At 39.2% G+C, this 17,944-nt stretch overlaps 1 protein-coding gene across 22 annotated transcripts in view; it reads right to left on the bottom strand.

Annotated features, from left to right (window-relative positions):
• Nucleotides 1–17,944, bottom strand: part of SVIL (supervillin) — a 142,498-nt gene that overhangs the window by 53,275 nt on the left and 71,279 nt on the right. For 21 of the 22 annotated variants that reach the window (XM_087777815.1, XM_087777702.1, XM_087777712.1 and 18 more), the window contains 5 exons: nt 16,629–16,695; nt 11,323–11,414; nt 5,904–5,961; nt 5,630–5,781; nt 4,533–5,217 (listed from right to left, as the gene is read on the bottom strand). In XM_087777815.1, the coding sequence (XP_087633941.1) occupies nt 4,533–5,217; nt 5,630–5,781; nt 5,904–5,911 (845 nt within the window). In that variant the 5' untranslated portion in view covers nt 5,912–5,961; nt 11,323–11,414; nt 16,629–16,695. The remainder of the gene's footprint in view (nt 1–4,532; nt 5,218–5,629; nt 5,782–5,903; nt 5,962–11,322; nt 11,415–16,628; nt 16,696–17,944) is intronic. The other variant, XM_087777833.1, reaches the window with a different exon arrangement.

Below are 17,944 nucleotides of genomic sequence, written 5' to 3'. Positions count from 1 at the left end.
CAGGCAATTTTTGAGATCTCAACACATGCTCCCGTCGTTTCCTCCCAATCTTCCCTCCCCACTGCTTTTTTTGTTTTCTGATTACTCAATTACAGAGGACTGTTCATGAAAATAAAAGCACAGCACGTTAATCAAACTGAAAGGTGGTAAACTACGAAACAATCATATTAATTCCACAACCATCTAAAAGGTGTTCTGAATGTTAAATATTCTGCAAAGGTAACTTTACCAAGTGTACATTGTCCAGAATTTGAGAAGTGAAAGCAATTACACAATCTTATTTTTGCCATTTGCCATTGCAGGTCAGTTTGAAGGGTTTATGTAAGGACACCCAGAAAAGTTGCTAAAAATCCATTCCTTTAATTTGTGGTTTAAAGTGGTAAAGACTGCTGGGTCCAAAATGAAGTAGTAACATGCATTTAATGAAGTCAGAAATTCAGATGGCTATATCATACTTCCTAAGAAATTCACAAGAGCAGCTGGAACTCCTCTGTCCTCTTGTAGCACTGTACGACAAAAGCTTCAGAAACGCAAACCCAGCTAGCTCAAGAAAAACATGCTGGTGTCACTAGGTGACAGGCGAAAGGAAAAGCTTAAAAAACAAAGTAACCCCCAATTTGATCTTGTCTTGACTTTATTCTGTTTCCATTTTGGAGCTGAAAGCATAAAAAGAAACAAGAGCACTGCAAACTTAACAGGAAAGGGCGTCTGCGGACTACCTACGTACAGTTTCTGAAATACTTTCCTATTGCCCACCTTCATCTACAGTCCCTCAGCAACCGTAGATCACATCAAATACTTTTAACCTTGGAAGCACAGACTGTCGGGCCACACTAACGTTTACAAACAAACTCCCCAGAGGTGGCGAGCGGCCAGTCTGCTTTCCATTACCTATAGCTACATCTGAAAGACCTCCTCGTATTGCAGTAGAGCCATTTGGGAGGAAATTCCCAAATTAAGCTCCAGGTCATCTACTTCAATTTTTCTTAGCTGGTCTTCTAATAAAAATAGCTGAAAAAGGTCAAATCAACGACTGTTCTTAAGATAACAGTGCATTTACTGCAAATAAGTTTAAATTTGAGAACTCACCTATAGTTGTCACCTTATCCAAATCAAGCTTAGAACAAAGTCAAACACGGACCGTTAAAACACCTTTTGTTTTTCCAAATGTTTTTGCATTCCTAAAGGAACTGACTAAATAGGGGGTAAAAAACTTTCACAGGAGCTGACCAGGTAGCTAGAACTGCTTTGAAGCAAGCAAACTTCCTTCTCATCTCTTGATGTGTACTTTGGCACATTTTTATAGTGGGCATGGCCCAAGCAGCAATTATTTGTACTTGATCATTCCTCCTTTGAAGAGAGCAGTCAGAAGAACACAAGCCATGTTTTGAATTTAGAGTTAATCAGCCACTTCAGCAGCCAAATGCAGACAATGTCAAATGATACCTTCTCAGCACTTTGTTGTCTTCTCAGTGATGGATAATAGGATTAATTATTAAATCGTCTTAGGACTTAAGGCACAAAGCTTTCATATCTATTCCAAAGCAAGCTGCATTTATTTTCCAATTTGAACTCAGCAAATTTAAATTTAACGAAAACAATTTTGCAAACTACATAATGTGTAACTGACTTCAAAACAGCAGCCACCTGGAAAGCTGGTGTTAGCTCTTATTTTGCTTGTGCAAATGGCCTTATAGGAGACTACCACACGGTAACTTTAAACAGACTGTATGGAAATAGGCAATGACTTCTTTACCACTCAGAAACAGGGACAAGAGTTTCTGAGAGGTTATTCTTAAATCTCTGAATATCACACCAGTGAGTACATACTGGCACTAGAAGCTGTTAGGGGTACTAAAATGAAGAACAGGGCTCTTGGCAACTGGGCCTTTAAAATACCACCTACTGCCTACACGCGTATCCAAACAAGAGACCAAATCCTAAGTTTAAACTCTTGGCTGCTGTAAGAGCTACACCACATCTTGGTGGGTGCACGTGATTTCCTTCAAAAGATAAAACAGACAGTAACTGTGGGAAACGTGTTTTATGCAAATACCGACCCAAGCCTGGTCCAGAAAGAATCTGAAATTAGTGATAAGGCAGTCAGCAATTTGTATTAAGTTATGACTTACTCCTGCTGCTTTTGCCCCAGTCTCATTTGTTAGTACAGCACTACTGCAGAGCAGAGAAGTAAAAACAACCATACCACAAATGGGATGGAGTTTAAACTCTGGAACTGTCCTAACACCAGAACCCACCTGAAAATGGCTCTTACCATTTCATTAGCTGGAAACAGAGAACAACTAAGTCTCAAAAAAAGGAAGACCTTGCAGAAGGGGCCTGCCTCCAGTGCTTGCCAAACACAGCTGACCCTTTAGTGTTTCACACAGCATTAGATCTTGTAGGGACATACAACTTTTAACAAATGAAGAAGTAGGCCCCCATTAAAAACACTGTTTCCTTAATTATTTCTCTTCTGCCCAACTTTCGCAGCATCTTTTATTACAAAAAACTAGGTAATGACAGAAGTGGCAGCTTTAAAAAGAAACAGCTGAAATTTGTGAATGATTTGATAATGCCTTCAGCCTGCTCAGTCTGAACTTGTAAATGGTTTACATTAGAAAAAACACACTTGTTAGCTAAAAATGAAAGAGCTTTATAAGGAGACCTGGTATCTCCACATTAAAGGCTAATCTGTGAATGAGCAGATGAAAACTTTGTACCTTCCTTCACCTTATAAACCAAAGAAAAAAACCTGCCAAAGGTCCATTGCTCCATATCCATTCCTATCAGTAACTGGATTAGTCAAGAGTTTTATCTCAAAACAACCATTTGAAGATAAGGGATAATATTTTGTAGTATTTGAGCTGAGACTGCTTCAGAGGCAAGTTTTTTGGAGCCTGGAATAACCTATTCAGCTCAAGGAGTTTCAGTACAACTCTGGTCTCAGTTGTATGGATGACCCTGCGATGAGTATTTTCCTTACTGTAGTAGAAGAATTGTAAGCTTAAAACATAAACTAAATATAAGATAGTATTTCCTAAGTATGTTGGCTTACTTTCCCTCTGATGGCTTTTTTGAAATGACAATATTCCTTTAAAATTTTGGCTTAATTGGCAGAGTCCAATGAGAGCTCATATAGCCACATATCCACGCAAAAGAAGGTGAGCAGGATTAGAAGTCACCTGAACAATGAAAAGCTATGAAAAACATATTAAGAGACTACTACTGGTGTGTCCTATGCAATAAAGTGAAACAAAAAAAGGCGGGTAAGTACTTTTGAGCAGTTTACAGGCACTCTAAATAGATGACAATCCACCAGGTAGTTAACCTTTGACATGGAAGATTGCTTCCTCATTCAAACTTCAAGGTATGCTTGTATGAGTTAGTAAGAAAGACCACAACAAATAAGAATCAAGTTTTGCGATTTTGATGGGAAGGATAAAGAAGTTCAGTCGAGGTAGCTTGTTTCTGAACCTACTGCAAAAAAATGTCTAAAAGTGCAAACAGTTCAGTTTATGCCAGTTCCTTTCAGTTTTTTTAGAAACAGTCAGCACTGCTCAGCATGATGCAGATGTGTTTACAATTAAGTTCTCATTACAATTTACATAATTTTTAGCTGCAACATTTTAACTGAAGTTTTTGCAGTTATTCTTTTCCATTTATCCACCCACTTAGAAATTAAAGAATCACACTTAGAGAAAATACTACTTTTAAAAAATTCTTAGTCATGCATTGTTTTCAGTCACCGTAACACTTACACAGTCTGTTTTGCACTACAGTGTGAAACTGCATTCTGAAATCAGTGAAAACTATTTTTTTTTTCCCTTCTGGAAGAATCCAGTTACCCTAAATTTGTCACATCTGAAGTAATTCAGCATACCATGAGGGAGGCTACGTTCTCCAAATTCAGCATGGAATTGTAACTCTCCCCTCTGCCCTTTCACACCCCCCCCCCCCTCCGCCCCCAATATTATCTAAAATATTAACTATCACAGTTCAAAAGGGCTTTTACACTTTCACAGCAGGAAAACAAATCAACTATTATTTCAAGTGACCCAAGACTCTTTTCAGCTTTTAACTCTGAGACTTGTTTTATTTTGGCAGAAGTCATCATGAAGCTATTCAAATCTTCACTGAGAAACAACTTGTCTTTACTTGGAAACCCCCACCCAAACAATTACAGGCTATAGAGGAAAAAAGGAAACTGCTTCAATTTCTAGTTTGTGTCAATATCTTAATCAGTTATTCCACTCACCGCCTCCAAAGGGCCTAATTTTAGCATAAATTCTATAAATATAAAGTGAAACCAAGGACGTATCTAATCATAGAAATAGATACCCACTTCCTTGTATCAGAAACACACTGTGATTCAATAAACCCAACTAATCCAGCCTGAGACACCCAAAGCTACAAAATATATTCTTCAAGGGTAACAAATACATTCTCATAAATACTGTAGACACTGTTGCAGAAGATAATTAAGATAAAGAAATCTACTGTATAAACGAACAAACAAAAGTCATGCTTACCTTTGCCTGATGTTACTGTGCAAGGGCTGGTCATTCTGCAAATGGATTGGTGAGGCTGCCCGCTTTGGTGAAGAAAGGGACTCTCTGGGGGTTTGCTTTGGTGATATTGGCACTTCATTACAGGAGGAAGATTCTCGTCCAGAAAGTGAAAGGGAGACATAACTATCCAAAGTTGCTGAAGGGTCAGAAGCCTGTCTAATGGCACTGTCATGATCTGCTTTTCTATCACTCTTTTCATTTGAGAGGTCTTCTTCATCTGGAACACCATCTTTTTCATGGCTGGAGTACTCTTTGGATTCAGAAATCACACTCTTTGACTCCTTTATCTCAGTCCTGGACAAATACAGGGAGCCACAATCTTTGTTTTCATCATCTTGCCTTTCACTTCTCACTCCCTTTCTTTCCACGCTGTCGGGATCTTTCCTTGCCCGCGTATATCTGGATGAGTAGTCAGAATCCAAATCAGAATCAAGAGATAATCCATATTTTTCTGCCAGCTGGCGCCGCCTCTCTGCCTTGTACCTAGCTATTCTTTCTGCTTTTGACTCTAGTTCCTGGACATCCATGTTTCCTGTACTATACAAGGGCTCTGTATTACCTCCTGTGATTTCTGCTCGGTATCTGGATGATCTGGGTTGTTTTTCTACAGAAGAATCTGAAGTTTCCTCCTCTTCATTTGATCTTCCTGTCAAAAGTACAGCATGTATGAGCAAGTCCATCCCAAAACTCCGGGTATCCTACCCACCATTCACATTGAGTGAACTAAGAGCTTCCCATTTTCTTACAAATCAAAGTGCACTACTGACTGCACAGACATATTACATTTTTGCACTTATGTCTCCAAAAGCACATACAAATGATTAAGAAATGTGTATTAGCTATAATTCTTTAAGAGACTCATATCAATTATTGATGTTTTAAAACAATATGGATAATCAACTTTTTTCAAATAAGACAACTGGAGAATTAAAAGGCAAGTTAAAAAAACCCTGGCCACAGCTCTTCTATAAAACTCTTCTCCATGTACTGCACAAATGATAGGGTAGTAAACATCAAGTAATTCAGCAATGGAAGATTGACTGATATATACTACTTACCTAAGTGGGGACTGTATGGATCAGTTGCACGCATATACCTTGGTGTATCTTCCTCTAGTAAACGGTGTGTGACTGATCCTGGACAGTTTTGTAGAAGCATAGGTTGTGTATCATTTTCAATTCCCTCTAAGCGTCTAGCTATTCTCTCTTTTCTGAAAAAGATGCAAAAACTGTGAAATCAGGCATCTTTGAAGATTTGAGGGGAGAGTTTCTAAGAGGAGGTAACAAAACAAGCTGTGTGTTTTGTTTTACAGGCCGAAGACTTTTTTTTTACCTTTTCATTTCCAAAAAATCTTGGTTGTTTGGTTCAAACAGTTTTCTTAATTCTGAAACTGAGACAACAAAAGATTATACAGTTTATAAGCTACTAAGTTTCAGAAACTCACAGAAACTTGCCAAAAGGCTTTAGAATAAGAAGGAACAGTCAAATAAAATTAAGAGGTTTGAAATAGCTTTTGTCGGGGAACAAGCGTTTTCCTCTTGTTTTCCTAGTTTATTAAGCTTGTGTTGTCAAAAGTGCATTAGACACATAGGTGTAAACACCGAGGAGTCCTTCCCTCCAGGTACCTCTAGGTACCCTCCAGGCTCAGCTAGAATCTGCTATGCATCCTAGCAGTTTTGAAGATGTAGTATAAACTGGGAGAGTTGTATTTTGATTAGCTGAGGTCAAGCTTACACACTATAGCAACCCCTTTCAAAAGCAAGTAGTATGGAATTATTGCTTGCCTTGTCTGCACAAAGGTTGGGGATTGACTATGTTTAAAGAGAAACAGTGTCCCCTATTCCTTACTTTCCTCCACTCCCTTATATTGAGCAAATTCCAAGAATCCCAGTGACTCATAGTTGGAGTGAAAATTACTGTTTACCCTCATGATACTCCTGCATGGTTAATCACTTTCTACTTTTCTAATTTTCCTCTGTAGTTTTAATTGGACATCCTTCTCTTCCCCTGAACTGTTTGGTGGTGTTATGTGCTAGTAGACAGCTGTCACAGTTCACAAAATAGTAGTGAACCAACAGGAGGCATGATAGATGAAGTAATCCCTATATATACACACATGTGCACAGTTATCAGTGATGTTTGCAAACCACACGGGAGCAGCAAGTGCTACATAAACAAGTGTGATGTGACTTCTTACCACCAGGAAGAGAAACCATCCACGCTGTCAAAGGATGCACAGTGTACTGGGTGGTGTGTGTGTGCCTAACCACCCCCTACCTGCCCCCCCATATCATTGCTTTGGCAAAGATGTGGTGCTAAAAGCTGTGTGTACCTATTCTGATGCCATGCACCTCTGGGGTTCTGATCCTGTTGACCCAGGGATCAAAAGTTAAAGCAAACTGAAGTCTACAGCCTGCTAAATCAGCCCTAGATTGCCATCAGAAATGCCTGATGAGTCAGAATTGCCTAGCAGACACTGTTCCACACCACTGCAGAGGTAAATCTATCAGCTTTTTTCCGTGCCAGACTTCATCGCTCTAGATACCTAGAAGATAAACATTATTGAAACACTACCCTTTTAAAGGTCAGATGCACCTTCCCTCCCTTTCCTCTACTGCAAGAACTCACATGCACGGCTAAGTCAGGCTTTCAGCTTAGCTGACACGTACCCAGGAAGTTTGCTGCAGTCAATATCAGTGCTCATACCTCATAGATACAGATAGATACTATTGACATTGGCTGTCATATCAACCTCGTGCTGAAAAGCCACTAGGTAAAATGCCTTGGATCAGCAAGAAATAATGTATTCTGATCACGACTACTCAGAGAAGCAAATGAATGAGGTATGAATATAGTGTCTGAGGCTACAGATGAGTGCCTACTGAGAATGTGCAATTAATAGGGGTAAGAAATCAACTGAGCCACTCTCCAAAACAACTCCTTTAGTCTACATTTTTACAGAAAGCAGACTCAAGCTATCTGCTTCAATTTCTCAAGCCAGGTTAGTCATTTTAGATTTGATTGTAATCATGCCATGAAAAAAATCTAATACATACACATTTGATGCAACTAGCAGTGCAGAGTAGCTAAGTATGCAGCTACTTCACAGTGCTAACCCAAGGGACACCTCTTCCATGCCTAGTTTCAGCATCTGCAGCAAAGCAGATGGAGGCCTACGCTGTTGACCGGGTTGACAGGGCAAGATAGCCACTGAAAGTCAAACTCCAGGCACAGATCTCTGGAGACGGATGGGAACTGGACTCGGGCAATGCAAAATTTGCATCCTGAACCAACAGCAAAGCAAAGATGAACCCTTATGTTGTGTTTTCATAGATATTTCTCTCAATGCGTGAGCAGTTCCCGCTGCTGCCCTGCCTACTCAAGCTGTGCTAGCAGTGGAACTGTATTAAACAGAGAACTTATCCATATGAAACCAGCCTTGCTCTTACATTCACACCAAAGGAAATCATTTCTCTTTGCTCTCACCTCTGCCAAATCTACTTCTGTTCAAGTTTGTTCCTCTGGCTATTAGAGGTTTTCTGTTCCATCTGTTGGCTATACATACATAAAATGGTCAAAACAAACACCATAATTGTTCTGTCACTTCAGACAGGTCAAAGGCCTCCACAGCTCACAGTTAATAAAACCACATTCCATCCAAATCCTGATCATTTTTCTTCCCTATTCACCGATTTATATAGTCCCTAAAACGATCATCAGGAAACAGGTCTTTTACACAGCTTTAGTAAAGCTCTAAAGCACAGCTTCACATTCTAACGTCTTCTTCCCACCCCCCCAAAAGGGAAACTTGACTATAAGTCGTCCGCGTACAAGAAATGTGGAACATCCAAAGAACTCCCAGCAGCATTAGCTCAACACCCTCTTGCTACGTGTTGGCTGAAGTTCCAGAGATTCTACTACCGCTTTGCAGCCCTAAAAAGAGCACTGGCCTCACGAAGCATCTCTCCAACACCTTCCCAAACAAGATGGGACAAAAATAGCATGGGACTACTCTATGCTGCCTTACACTTTTTCCACACTTGAGATTCCAGACAGTAATTTCAGCTAGGTTGGCCAACATCTGCAGAGCTTTTTTGTGGAAGCAGTTTCAGCAATATTCTTCTTCTGGGAAGGTAGGGGGAAAAAAAAAAGTAAAAAAAGAAGATAATATGCAGGAAGTCTTCTACTCGAGTGATTTCTTTTTGCTGAATAAAATGTTTGACTTCAAAACATGAAAGCCAGTTGGAGAAATTTCACTCCCAAGGACACTGTTGGCCCTTGCAAGCTTAGGAGATCGGGTTTCTCTTTTTTAGTTTGCAATTTGAATATGTTGGTGCCAACTTTCCATCTGTTCATGGGATGTTTTTCCACATGACCATCAGAAACTACACCATTTCAAAGACACCCATGACAGCGTTAAAGAATAACAACACTTCTACCTAAAAGGTAGCACAAAGATCTGATTCAGCACACAAGAAAAGACAAAGAAGCTTAAAATAATTAATTTCACAGTAAAAGCTCCTTATCTAAGTCACTTCACACCAACACACTTTCTAAGCAGGGTTGGTCAGTACAGTTAAGGGCAACAGGAAGAACAGCCACAGTTCAGGAACAGCCCTGAACTTCACACTTTATTTTCGGGCATTGAGCAGGATGCTATGGTAGGATACCCTCTAAGGTAGACTGTCAAAAGGCATCTTAATTTTGGTTACTTTAGACCTTCTGAGCAGAATTTACCTTATAATACCAGTATTTAGCAAAAGCAGTATTGTTCCATGTCTCTTCCCAGAATAAAAAAAAAACAAAAGTACATTTGGAGTGCACCTTATAAAAATGTTTAAAAGAACTCCTTAAATTAAGGTGAAAGATTTCTTACAGAATTCAGAAATCTCTCAGAAACATTTGTTACAGAATAGAAATATGTTTTTGCTGAAAGCCCTCTTTGATAACAGCAGAGGGGATACATGTGGATAAAGTTGCAGGCATGTGACAGTTTTATTTTTAAAATACAGAAGCTGTAAAAACTAAATCAAGCCTTCCAAAAGTCCCTAGTAGAGAGTGAGCACATATATTTGTGAAGCCTGAATAGATGTGGATCAAAAGTTTACCTGCCAGAGGCTTAATTTCTCAGAGATGGTAAATAACCATTGTAACATAGGTATATACATTTTCATTTTGAGGAAAATTTAACACAATAGTGAAGCCTACCAGCCTTGTTCCTACCTCCTCCTGTCCTCATCTGGAACGATGATGATCTACAAACAAGGTTGGAGAAGCATTTATCTTCTCTTTACGCTAGCAGAGGCATACTAACATGTTCAATGCTTAACTACAGGCAGCAATGTGTGAGACTTCAGCTAGACTCTTTGAACCTCAGTTCAGTCTGTATCAGTTGAAAATTAAATATATTCCTCTGATTTTCCAACATGTGCAAATCTGCATCAAAGTTAGGCCCTAGATGGGACAAATAACCTGGATTTTCAGAAAAAGTGTTGGGCCTCAAGTAGTCCCCTCAGAATGTAACCATCAGCTCCCACTGCTACCTTTTTCTTAAGTCTGGTACACACCAAACCTGATGCCTTTATTATGAGACGAACTTCTTAGAAAACAGAGACATCTTGGAATACAAATTAGTTCACTGAGAAGCAATTTACAGAGAAGGTTTCTCAAGTGAAGGCTCTCACAATTAACTTGTTGGCCAGCATGATTGTAAGGCTAAGTATATGGAATAATGAGGGACTACATATTCTTACTGACTAGTGCTCTCAGGAAGTCTGTGCTGTATAAATGCATATCACTCTATTCCGTCACTGTGTCAATGAAGTCTCTTTCTAAACATCTGTAATGATTATATTATAAAAGCAAGCACATCACTTAAATATCACTTAAATCTTATGCTGGAAGAAGGGCTCCTTTCTAAAGGAACTCTGCAACAAATGTCATTAAAACAGCAAGCCAGTTCCTTTATGTTGGGATTAGTGCATCTAGCCTTACAGTTTGCCTGAAAAGGGTAAAAACACCATCAGAACACACACACAATTTTAACTGAAGTTCTGAGATGCACAACATCCCTGAGTGAAGGGAACATCTTTATGCCATTTACACGTAGTTCTTCAGTCAAATGTCACCCTTTACTGATCAAGAACTATTTCCAAGCAGATTGTGATTCCCTCTACATAATTTGAGAGAATTAAATCTTGCCTCTACCTCAATTGTGTCAAAAGATGGAACTGCTGTTTTCTTCATAAGTTATTCAGACTAAGACAGAAGTTTAAAACAAACAAACAAACAAACAAAAACCAAACCCATATGTAGTGCAGGTCCTCCAGCATGCAAGAGTAAAATTCAGCGTGTAGTTGGTTGGTCATGCAAGCACAGTGATTCTACCAACCACCGAAGGGGACTGGAAAGAGCTATGACTACAAGCCAAGTTAATACCTTTGAATTCAGTATTAATCTAAGTGTACAAGGAAACCTCTCTGAAGTTTTGAATTTCAACTACTTCTTAACCTATTGAAAACTGGGTAAACAAAGCTGAACTTTATGAAGCAGGGATGTAACAAGACCTTGTAAAAGAGTGTTGTGGTTCATCCCCTGTTTCATCCCCTATGCATACTTCACAGGGAAAAGAAAAAATTCATTTACAAAACACGTGCCTAAGTGATTTTAACTGTGCCTTGCACTTGCATAGGCTGAACTTCACATGCGGTTAAATTACCACTTGTGTTCATAACGTGTCTCCCTTACCTACCTTTTGGAAGTACTGCTAAGAGATTAGCATCAATATCTTTTGTGCTGTTTGCAAGTTCTTCTTTATCTTCAAATGAGAACTCCTTCTGAAAACTGAAAGCAACATCTGGTTTACAGAACTGTGGATGTTTCTGCTACAAATCAAATAAAGTCAAGATGTAACCAATTTACTGCAAGACAGTCTAACAGAGATACCAAAGAAAATATTTTCCATAAGAATGAAATAAGAAATAACCCCAAGAAACTCACAAAGCCAAACCCAACATAATTTGAAACTTGTTTGGAACTGACTGTGACACATTTTTGCATTAAATTACTGACCGGAGACTGCCTTCAAAATGCTCTACTAGCAATTACATTTGAAATAATCTCTATCAAATGATTCTCCATAAATATTAAAACATATTTCATCAAATGCAGTACTGTATGTACACTCCACCTAGAAGCCTTCCACACGACTGCCCTATTGTTGTTACTGCACTGATCTCTGGATCTTATATGGCTTATAATACACTAATATGAGCAGCAGATCATTTAGTTCTATACCTTGTCTTTTCAAAACAGAAAAAATGCCCATTTAGCTGACACAAAATACTTATTTAAATATGTTAATTAAATATACAAAATTTTAACTGTAAAATGTAGGTGTCATAATGGTCTAAAGTAGATACTGTCTAGAGACTTTTTGGAGGAACTGTTCCTCGTGGGTAAACACAGCGAGATTTTTCTCTCCAATTACTAAAAATAGAGAGAAAACAGCTGTATTCTGCCATTATTATACCCCAACCAGGCATAAGAAAACTTTAATACTAGTCTTAAAACCTTCAGTAAACTGCGTAGACAGGTGTAACAGATACAAATCCCCACAGTGATCCTAGGCTCTTCATTTTGCCATGGTAGTGATGTGTCATATGATTTACTATCATTCTGACAACAGAAATTGCACAGCCTTACTGTTGGAAAATCCTTCCTTAGGACGATTTTTAAATGGCTTTTTAAAGAATTGAATACCCTTTCATCACAGCTATTTGGCTAGAAAAGAAAAAATAGTAAAAAAAGAAAAAATTCTGTACTCACTATTCCAGAAGAACATTTCTCATTGAAAAGAGTTTTAACATATAATGACTAACAACATTTTACATGAACTCCAAAAAGTATTTGCTTCTTTATCATTTATAAATAATATTCCTTTGTAAGAAGACATTGAGAAGAGAATAAAACCCTTGAAATGACAATAAAAAAACTGGGCTGTGTCACATTCAGGCACCATGCCACCTGCTGCAAATCATCTCCAAGAACTGCACTTACAGAAATTATTCCAGGTACTGCCAAGAAAAGCAATGTTAGCCACTACAGAAAATAGCAAATAGAAGGTGAAGAGCTGCAAGAAGCTGTCAATTACAGAAAACCGCGTATCCTTACAGGGCAAAAACACTTTAATGGAACTAAACAAAATAAAATAAAAAGATAGCACAGAGCAGCCCCAAGCAAATAGGCGCGTGTGTCATCTGAGACTGGGCAGAGACTCGGACAGTTAACTGTGTGTTTCTATATGCCTAACCCCACATTGCAAACACTCCTGATTCTTATTAGCCTCACAATACGTTACTTTCTTATAGACACAGCTTCTGGAGAACCCCTAGGTCGAGAGACTCCCAGCTTCCATCTGAAAGCAGTTTCTACTACTTTTGGCCGAGGATGAGTTTGAAAAATGTGAATAATAAATTGAAACCAAAATTTATTTTGTCAAATCAATTTGATTACTTAATACTTGTCTCAGAAGTGCTGAGGGACCCAGCTCATGACTTTGGAATACCTGGGCTTTATTTAGCAGCATCTCCAACTGCTTCCATAATGCTTGCGACAGTGCAGCACCTTAAGTTTTCATAAACATGGGACTCTACAGAAAAGCATTCCCCTCATACAGCAAAAATCTTTGTTTAAATTAAGTGCACACTAACATCCATAACTATGCCTCTATCCCACATGAATTTCCAAGGGTAAAATCATACAGAATCAGGACTGGCACCAGCTTGCTGGTTCTAAAAGGAATTGTATTATTGGATTGATTGTGGATCCTCAACAAACTTTTAAATACTGTAAACTAGTTAAGTTCACTCCTGCCCCTTCCTCCACACTTCAGGGAGTTCCAGGGACTCTGAAGCCAGAGACCCTCTAAACCCAGTCTAAATGTCTTTCACTGGGTTTCCATCCATTTGTTCTTGTGCCGGTGTTGTTGGTTACCTTACTTATTTTTCTTAACAGAAGTTTTCCATATCTACTTAGCTTCCTCAAGGCAGGCTCTCAGTTTCATTGATTATCTGTAAAAATGCTCTCTACCTGTTCCAGTTTTGAGTCATCTTTTTTGTATATGGTGTCCAGAATGGGACAGTCTTGATTCCAGACCTAGGTCTTAGCAGTATCTCATAAAAATAGGAATTTTAATAGAGAAAGCATTATTATATGACTAGCCAGATGAATGCCGGGATCAACCACACATTTGCCTTTTTATAACTACACTATATTGGTTGCTCAATCCCGCATGAGAAACTAATATGCCAAGGCTTTGCTTTCATCAGTTGCAAGTGACAGAAAAATTTATCAGCCCCCAATGCACAACTGTGCACTTAGTATTATTACATTACATCCCTTTTCTATTACTCCTCAAGGTCATCCAGTTCTTCCTGTATGTGAGCGCCCTCCTCCTCTGTACGGAGGGTGGCTTCCAACCTTTGCTCACTGGCAGATTTCATTAAAATTCTTTTAATAACCACAAACTTCTTAAGCTTAACCCTCGCTGGGCTACACGGCACCACAGGTTATCTGCTTTGTCCAAGTCTCTTCACAGTTACCCTTATGCCCTCATTTTCCATTTCCCTCTGGACATACTGTCAACTTTTATTTACTTGTTTATTTTTAAATGATTAACTATTTTCATATACTGACTATTTTATCCACAATGGAGGAGTTTTTCCTCTTCAGAAGTATTTTTGCTTTCTCTTGCAAAGCTGCAGGTGGCATTGCTTGTTTTAAATATCTGCATGTTAGAAACACAAAGTCTTTTAAACTGGTGTATCGACTACATTGCTTTAACTTGCACAGAGAATTCAGAGACAAAGCACTGCTCTGAAGATGATACAGTCAAGCCAAACAATTGGGTATTTATAGATACGTATATAAAATTAGTTCTACAAATGAAAGTCGGCATATTTAGGACATGTCACAGTATTCAGTAAGAACATTCATTAGGAATTTAAATTGAGTCGGAATGATGTTAAAGCAATTCCAACTAGTACAAAAAAAAAAAAATTACAGGACAGTACTCATAAGGGTTTTAAAAAAAAATATGCTCCTAAGTAATTCCTCACCAAGGCTTCCCTTTTTCCTCAAAGGGATCTATCTATCCAGATGTCTCCCTGCTTTATTAGTTTCTCTGCTAAAGGAGCAGTTGCAACAACAATTTAGTTGCTTAAGCAGAGTCAGACAATCAGACTAGGCTTGCCAAGTATATTGTACCTTCAAATTCATCCATAACCCTATTCTAGAAGTATCACAACTACATCTACTCACCTTTGCTTAATTTCTCAAGTCACGCTATAAATCTAGGTGCAGATTCCGAGCAGCAGCACCACGAGCTTCTGCACTGAACAGCTAGGCTATGCACATTCATTATTAAAATAATTTAAGGCATACTTGGGTTTCTCTAAATGAAAACAAAACAAAAAACTGTAGAAGTTTGCAAGAACTCTTTCTTCTTAAAGGCCCTGTTAAATCTGGATACTGAAAGAGGAACTTCTCCTCCTTTGCTTGCCTGAAATATAGCCTGGGATCATGGTTCATGAAATGCAATCAACAGCATGAGGTCCCACAAGTTTGTTTCGCACAGGATTTGTGTGTGGTTTGGCCTCAGGTTCCCAACAAACTCATTATACTCTCCAATGTTCACAAATTCCCAAGATTCCTATTAAAACACAGGCAACAATATTTCACAACCTCAATACTTTTTCTTTAAAAACAATGTATAATGTGGCATTAGTAGAGTATTTGATAGTCTCAGTAGTTATACTGCTCTATGCAACTTCCAAAGTAAGTATGGGCTGCTTCTATACATCAGGGATTCCAGGCTGAAAACTTCATCTGCTGCTGCAGCAGCAGCATACAGTTTCTAAATAGCTGTCCCACTAACCTAGTTACATGCCCAAAAGCAAGCAGAAGTTTGATCCAAATGCCACTGGTAACACTGCCCTGCCATCTGGATTAAAGCTATGTGATATACTCAGATTTTGTGATTGGAACACATGCTTGAAAATCCACTTGTATACCTGCCAGCTAGGTGCTTGGTGTTCATTTTTTTTCTCTGTCTACCTCCAGGAGAATTTCCTTCCCTGGACTCTTACGTAAATGGTCCACTCTACAGTCACATCCTTCTCTACTACTCTCATTTCTACTTTCCCCTACCTGCCTTCCATAATGCAATATGTCTTTTACACATATTCCCTCCGTTTCTCTAAGAAACAACACGGCAGGGAATCAGGTGCGCTCCAGAAGGTGCGTGTTTACTGAAAAGATGCTTGCAAACGTCAGCCTGGGTGCCTAAGGCTGGTGGATTCCTATGCAGCTGAGCCAACAAAACAGCTGGTTGCTGGAGCAAGAGCCATTTCCCAACTCCCTGACCTCCTCTCTGCACCATTATGAATGAGTCCAGCAAGCACAAAGGTGGACACCAAAGGGCAGTCTGAGTGAGGATGGGAAGAGAGAGCAAACGTGACCTGCCACCTTGCTTAACTGTGAACTATATCCCCATACTCAGCCTTGTGGAACTGTGCCCTAAGATTACAGGCACAAGGCAGCGTGGCCCTGGCAAGGAAGCAGCAAGTCACCTCTCCATTCATCTCTGCGGTGTCCCCCTCCCGTGTGCTGACAAAGCTCTCTGCATGGCTGTATAATTAATTCACCCACTTCAGCCACCTTCTTTTTCAGACATATCAGTTTTCCAAGCTGGTTCACCAAATGCCTGTGCTGTGTCTGTGCCATGGAAGGAAAAATGGGCATTGCAGTGGCAGGAGGCTCAGTGCAGGGTGGGACTCTTCCCTTAGCAATGCCAGCTATAAATTTTCACATTACTTAGGAGGCAGTTGGTGTTTTTAACACCTGTTCAGAGCATCTGCTTTATGCCAAGGCTTGGTCCTGCAAGAGGACCAATAATCATTTTCCCTGACAAAAGAGTAAATGTAGATTTAAACAATGACTGCAAGTTACAATCATGCAAGCGGTTATCTTCACTGGGCAAGAAAAACTTGACCTTACCTTAACGCTCTCTTCCTTTGGAGCAATCGTGAAGGTTTAAATCTGACTGAGTTTCCTTTGTCAAAATCTGTGAAATGAAAAAAAACCACACCATAGTGAAGATGCTTTAATAAACGGGAAACTTTTCGGAAACTAGGTTATACTCTCCAATCACAGTCCTTTTCCAGTGGAAAAGACTGTACAAAGGCCTTCCCTCTAGTCAAAGGAGGATAACCTGGCATGTCCAAGATGACAATAAACCAAAACGTTGCTAAAATGAGTACAGACAGTAAACACATCAAAAGCGTCAACGCTTTATGGAACTGCCATGTTCTAATCTAATTCACGGTGTAGCACTGCAGCCTGGGGCTATCATTTAAACTCCTTGACTCAGTTTTCCAGCCTATAAAATGGGCGGCAGACATGTTTATGAAGCACTCTGCAAATGAGAAATGCTGCAAGTAGCAAGAGTCTTTTGGCTGCAGCCTACCAATACTATAAAAACTGCATATTCACTGCAGAAGGCAGAGATGCCCAGCTGAGGATCTGTTGCAACGACAGTATTACACTATCCAAGACAGAAATATTTCTGAAGGTTGTCTACTGTTTGGAAGCTCCCATTTTTTCCGGAATTGCCTTAGAACATGCTTACTTTCAGAGAGGAACATGTGTTTACACTGAGAGCAAGACTGTGTCAGATGCAGCCTTATATTCAAAAAGTACGTATTATAAAGCCACTAGTTCCCAAACCTTTGTGAACCATAACAAGCAATGGGCAATCTCCCCCCTCTCCCCCCAGATTTAACTTTTTCATTTCTGCAGTCAAGAGCATCATCAGAGGGTGTAAACAATGACCAGTGCTCCAAGAACCGGCTGCCTCCATTCAGCAATGAGGATGCTATTAAGAGACCTTGGAGAACTGCTCGCCAGGGAGCAGAGGAGCACCTGGTCTGTGACTGTTGTTGAAAAACACATGAAGCTACTAATAATTTACTCCCAATGGGAAAATTGCCTTCCGTACCATCTGTGTTAAGTCAACTACCCCAAAACCCTAAATTAATAAACAATTGGTCACTGACGCAGTGTTCATTTTATTTTTCAAAGACAGACACAGCCTGGACTTTAGAACGTTTCAAAAGCAGCAACATCCCTTTTACTTTACCTCAGAAATGAGATTTAACTATTTCAAAGAAGAATTAACTGGCAAAAAAATATTTTTCGCTTACACAAAATATTTTAAAATCTTGGTAGGATGTTTCTTATTTTTGCAGAAAGGGTTTAATGAAACTTATTATAGCTGACAATATAGGTCTTAATTTAGAGAATGTATCTTTTGT

Source organism: Nipponia nippon, unplaced genomic scaffold (genome assembly GCF_047370975.1).
Source record: "Nipponia nippon isolate SJK-2023a ecotype South Korea unplaced genomic scaffold, ASM4737097v1 scaffold_1, whole genome shotgun sequence".
Classification (NCBI taxonomy): domain Eukaryota; kingdom Metazoa; phylum Chordata; class Aves; order Pelecaniformes; family Threskiornithidae; genus Nipponia; species Nipponia nippon.
This window is presented reverse-complemented; position numbering and strand designations above follow the sequence as displayed.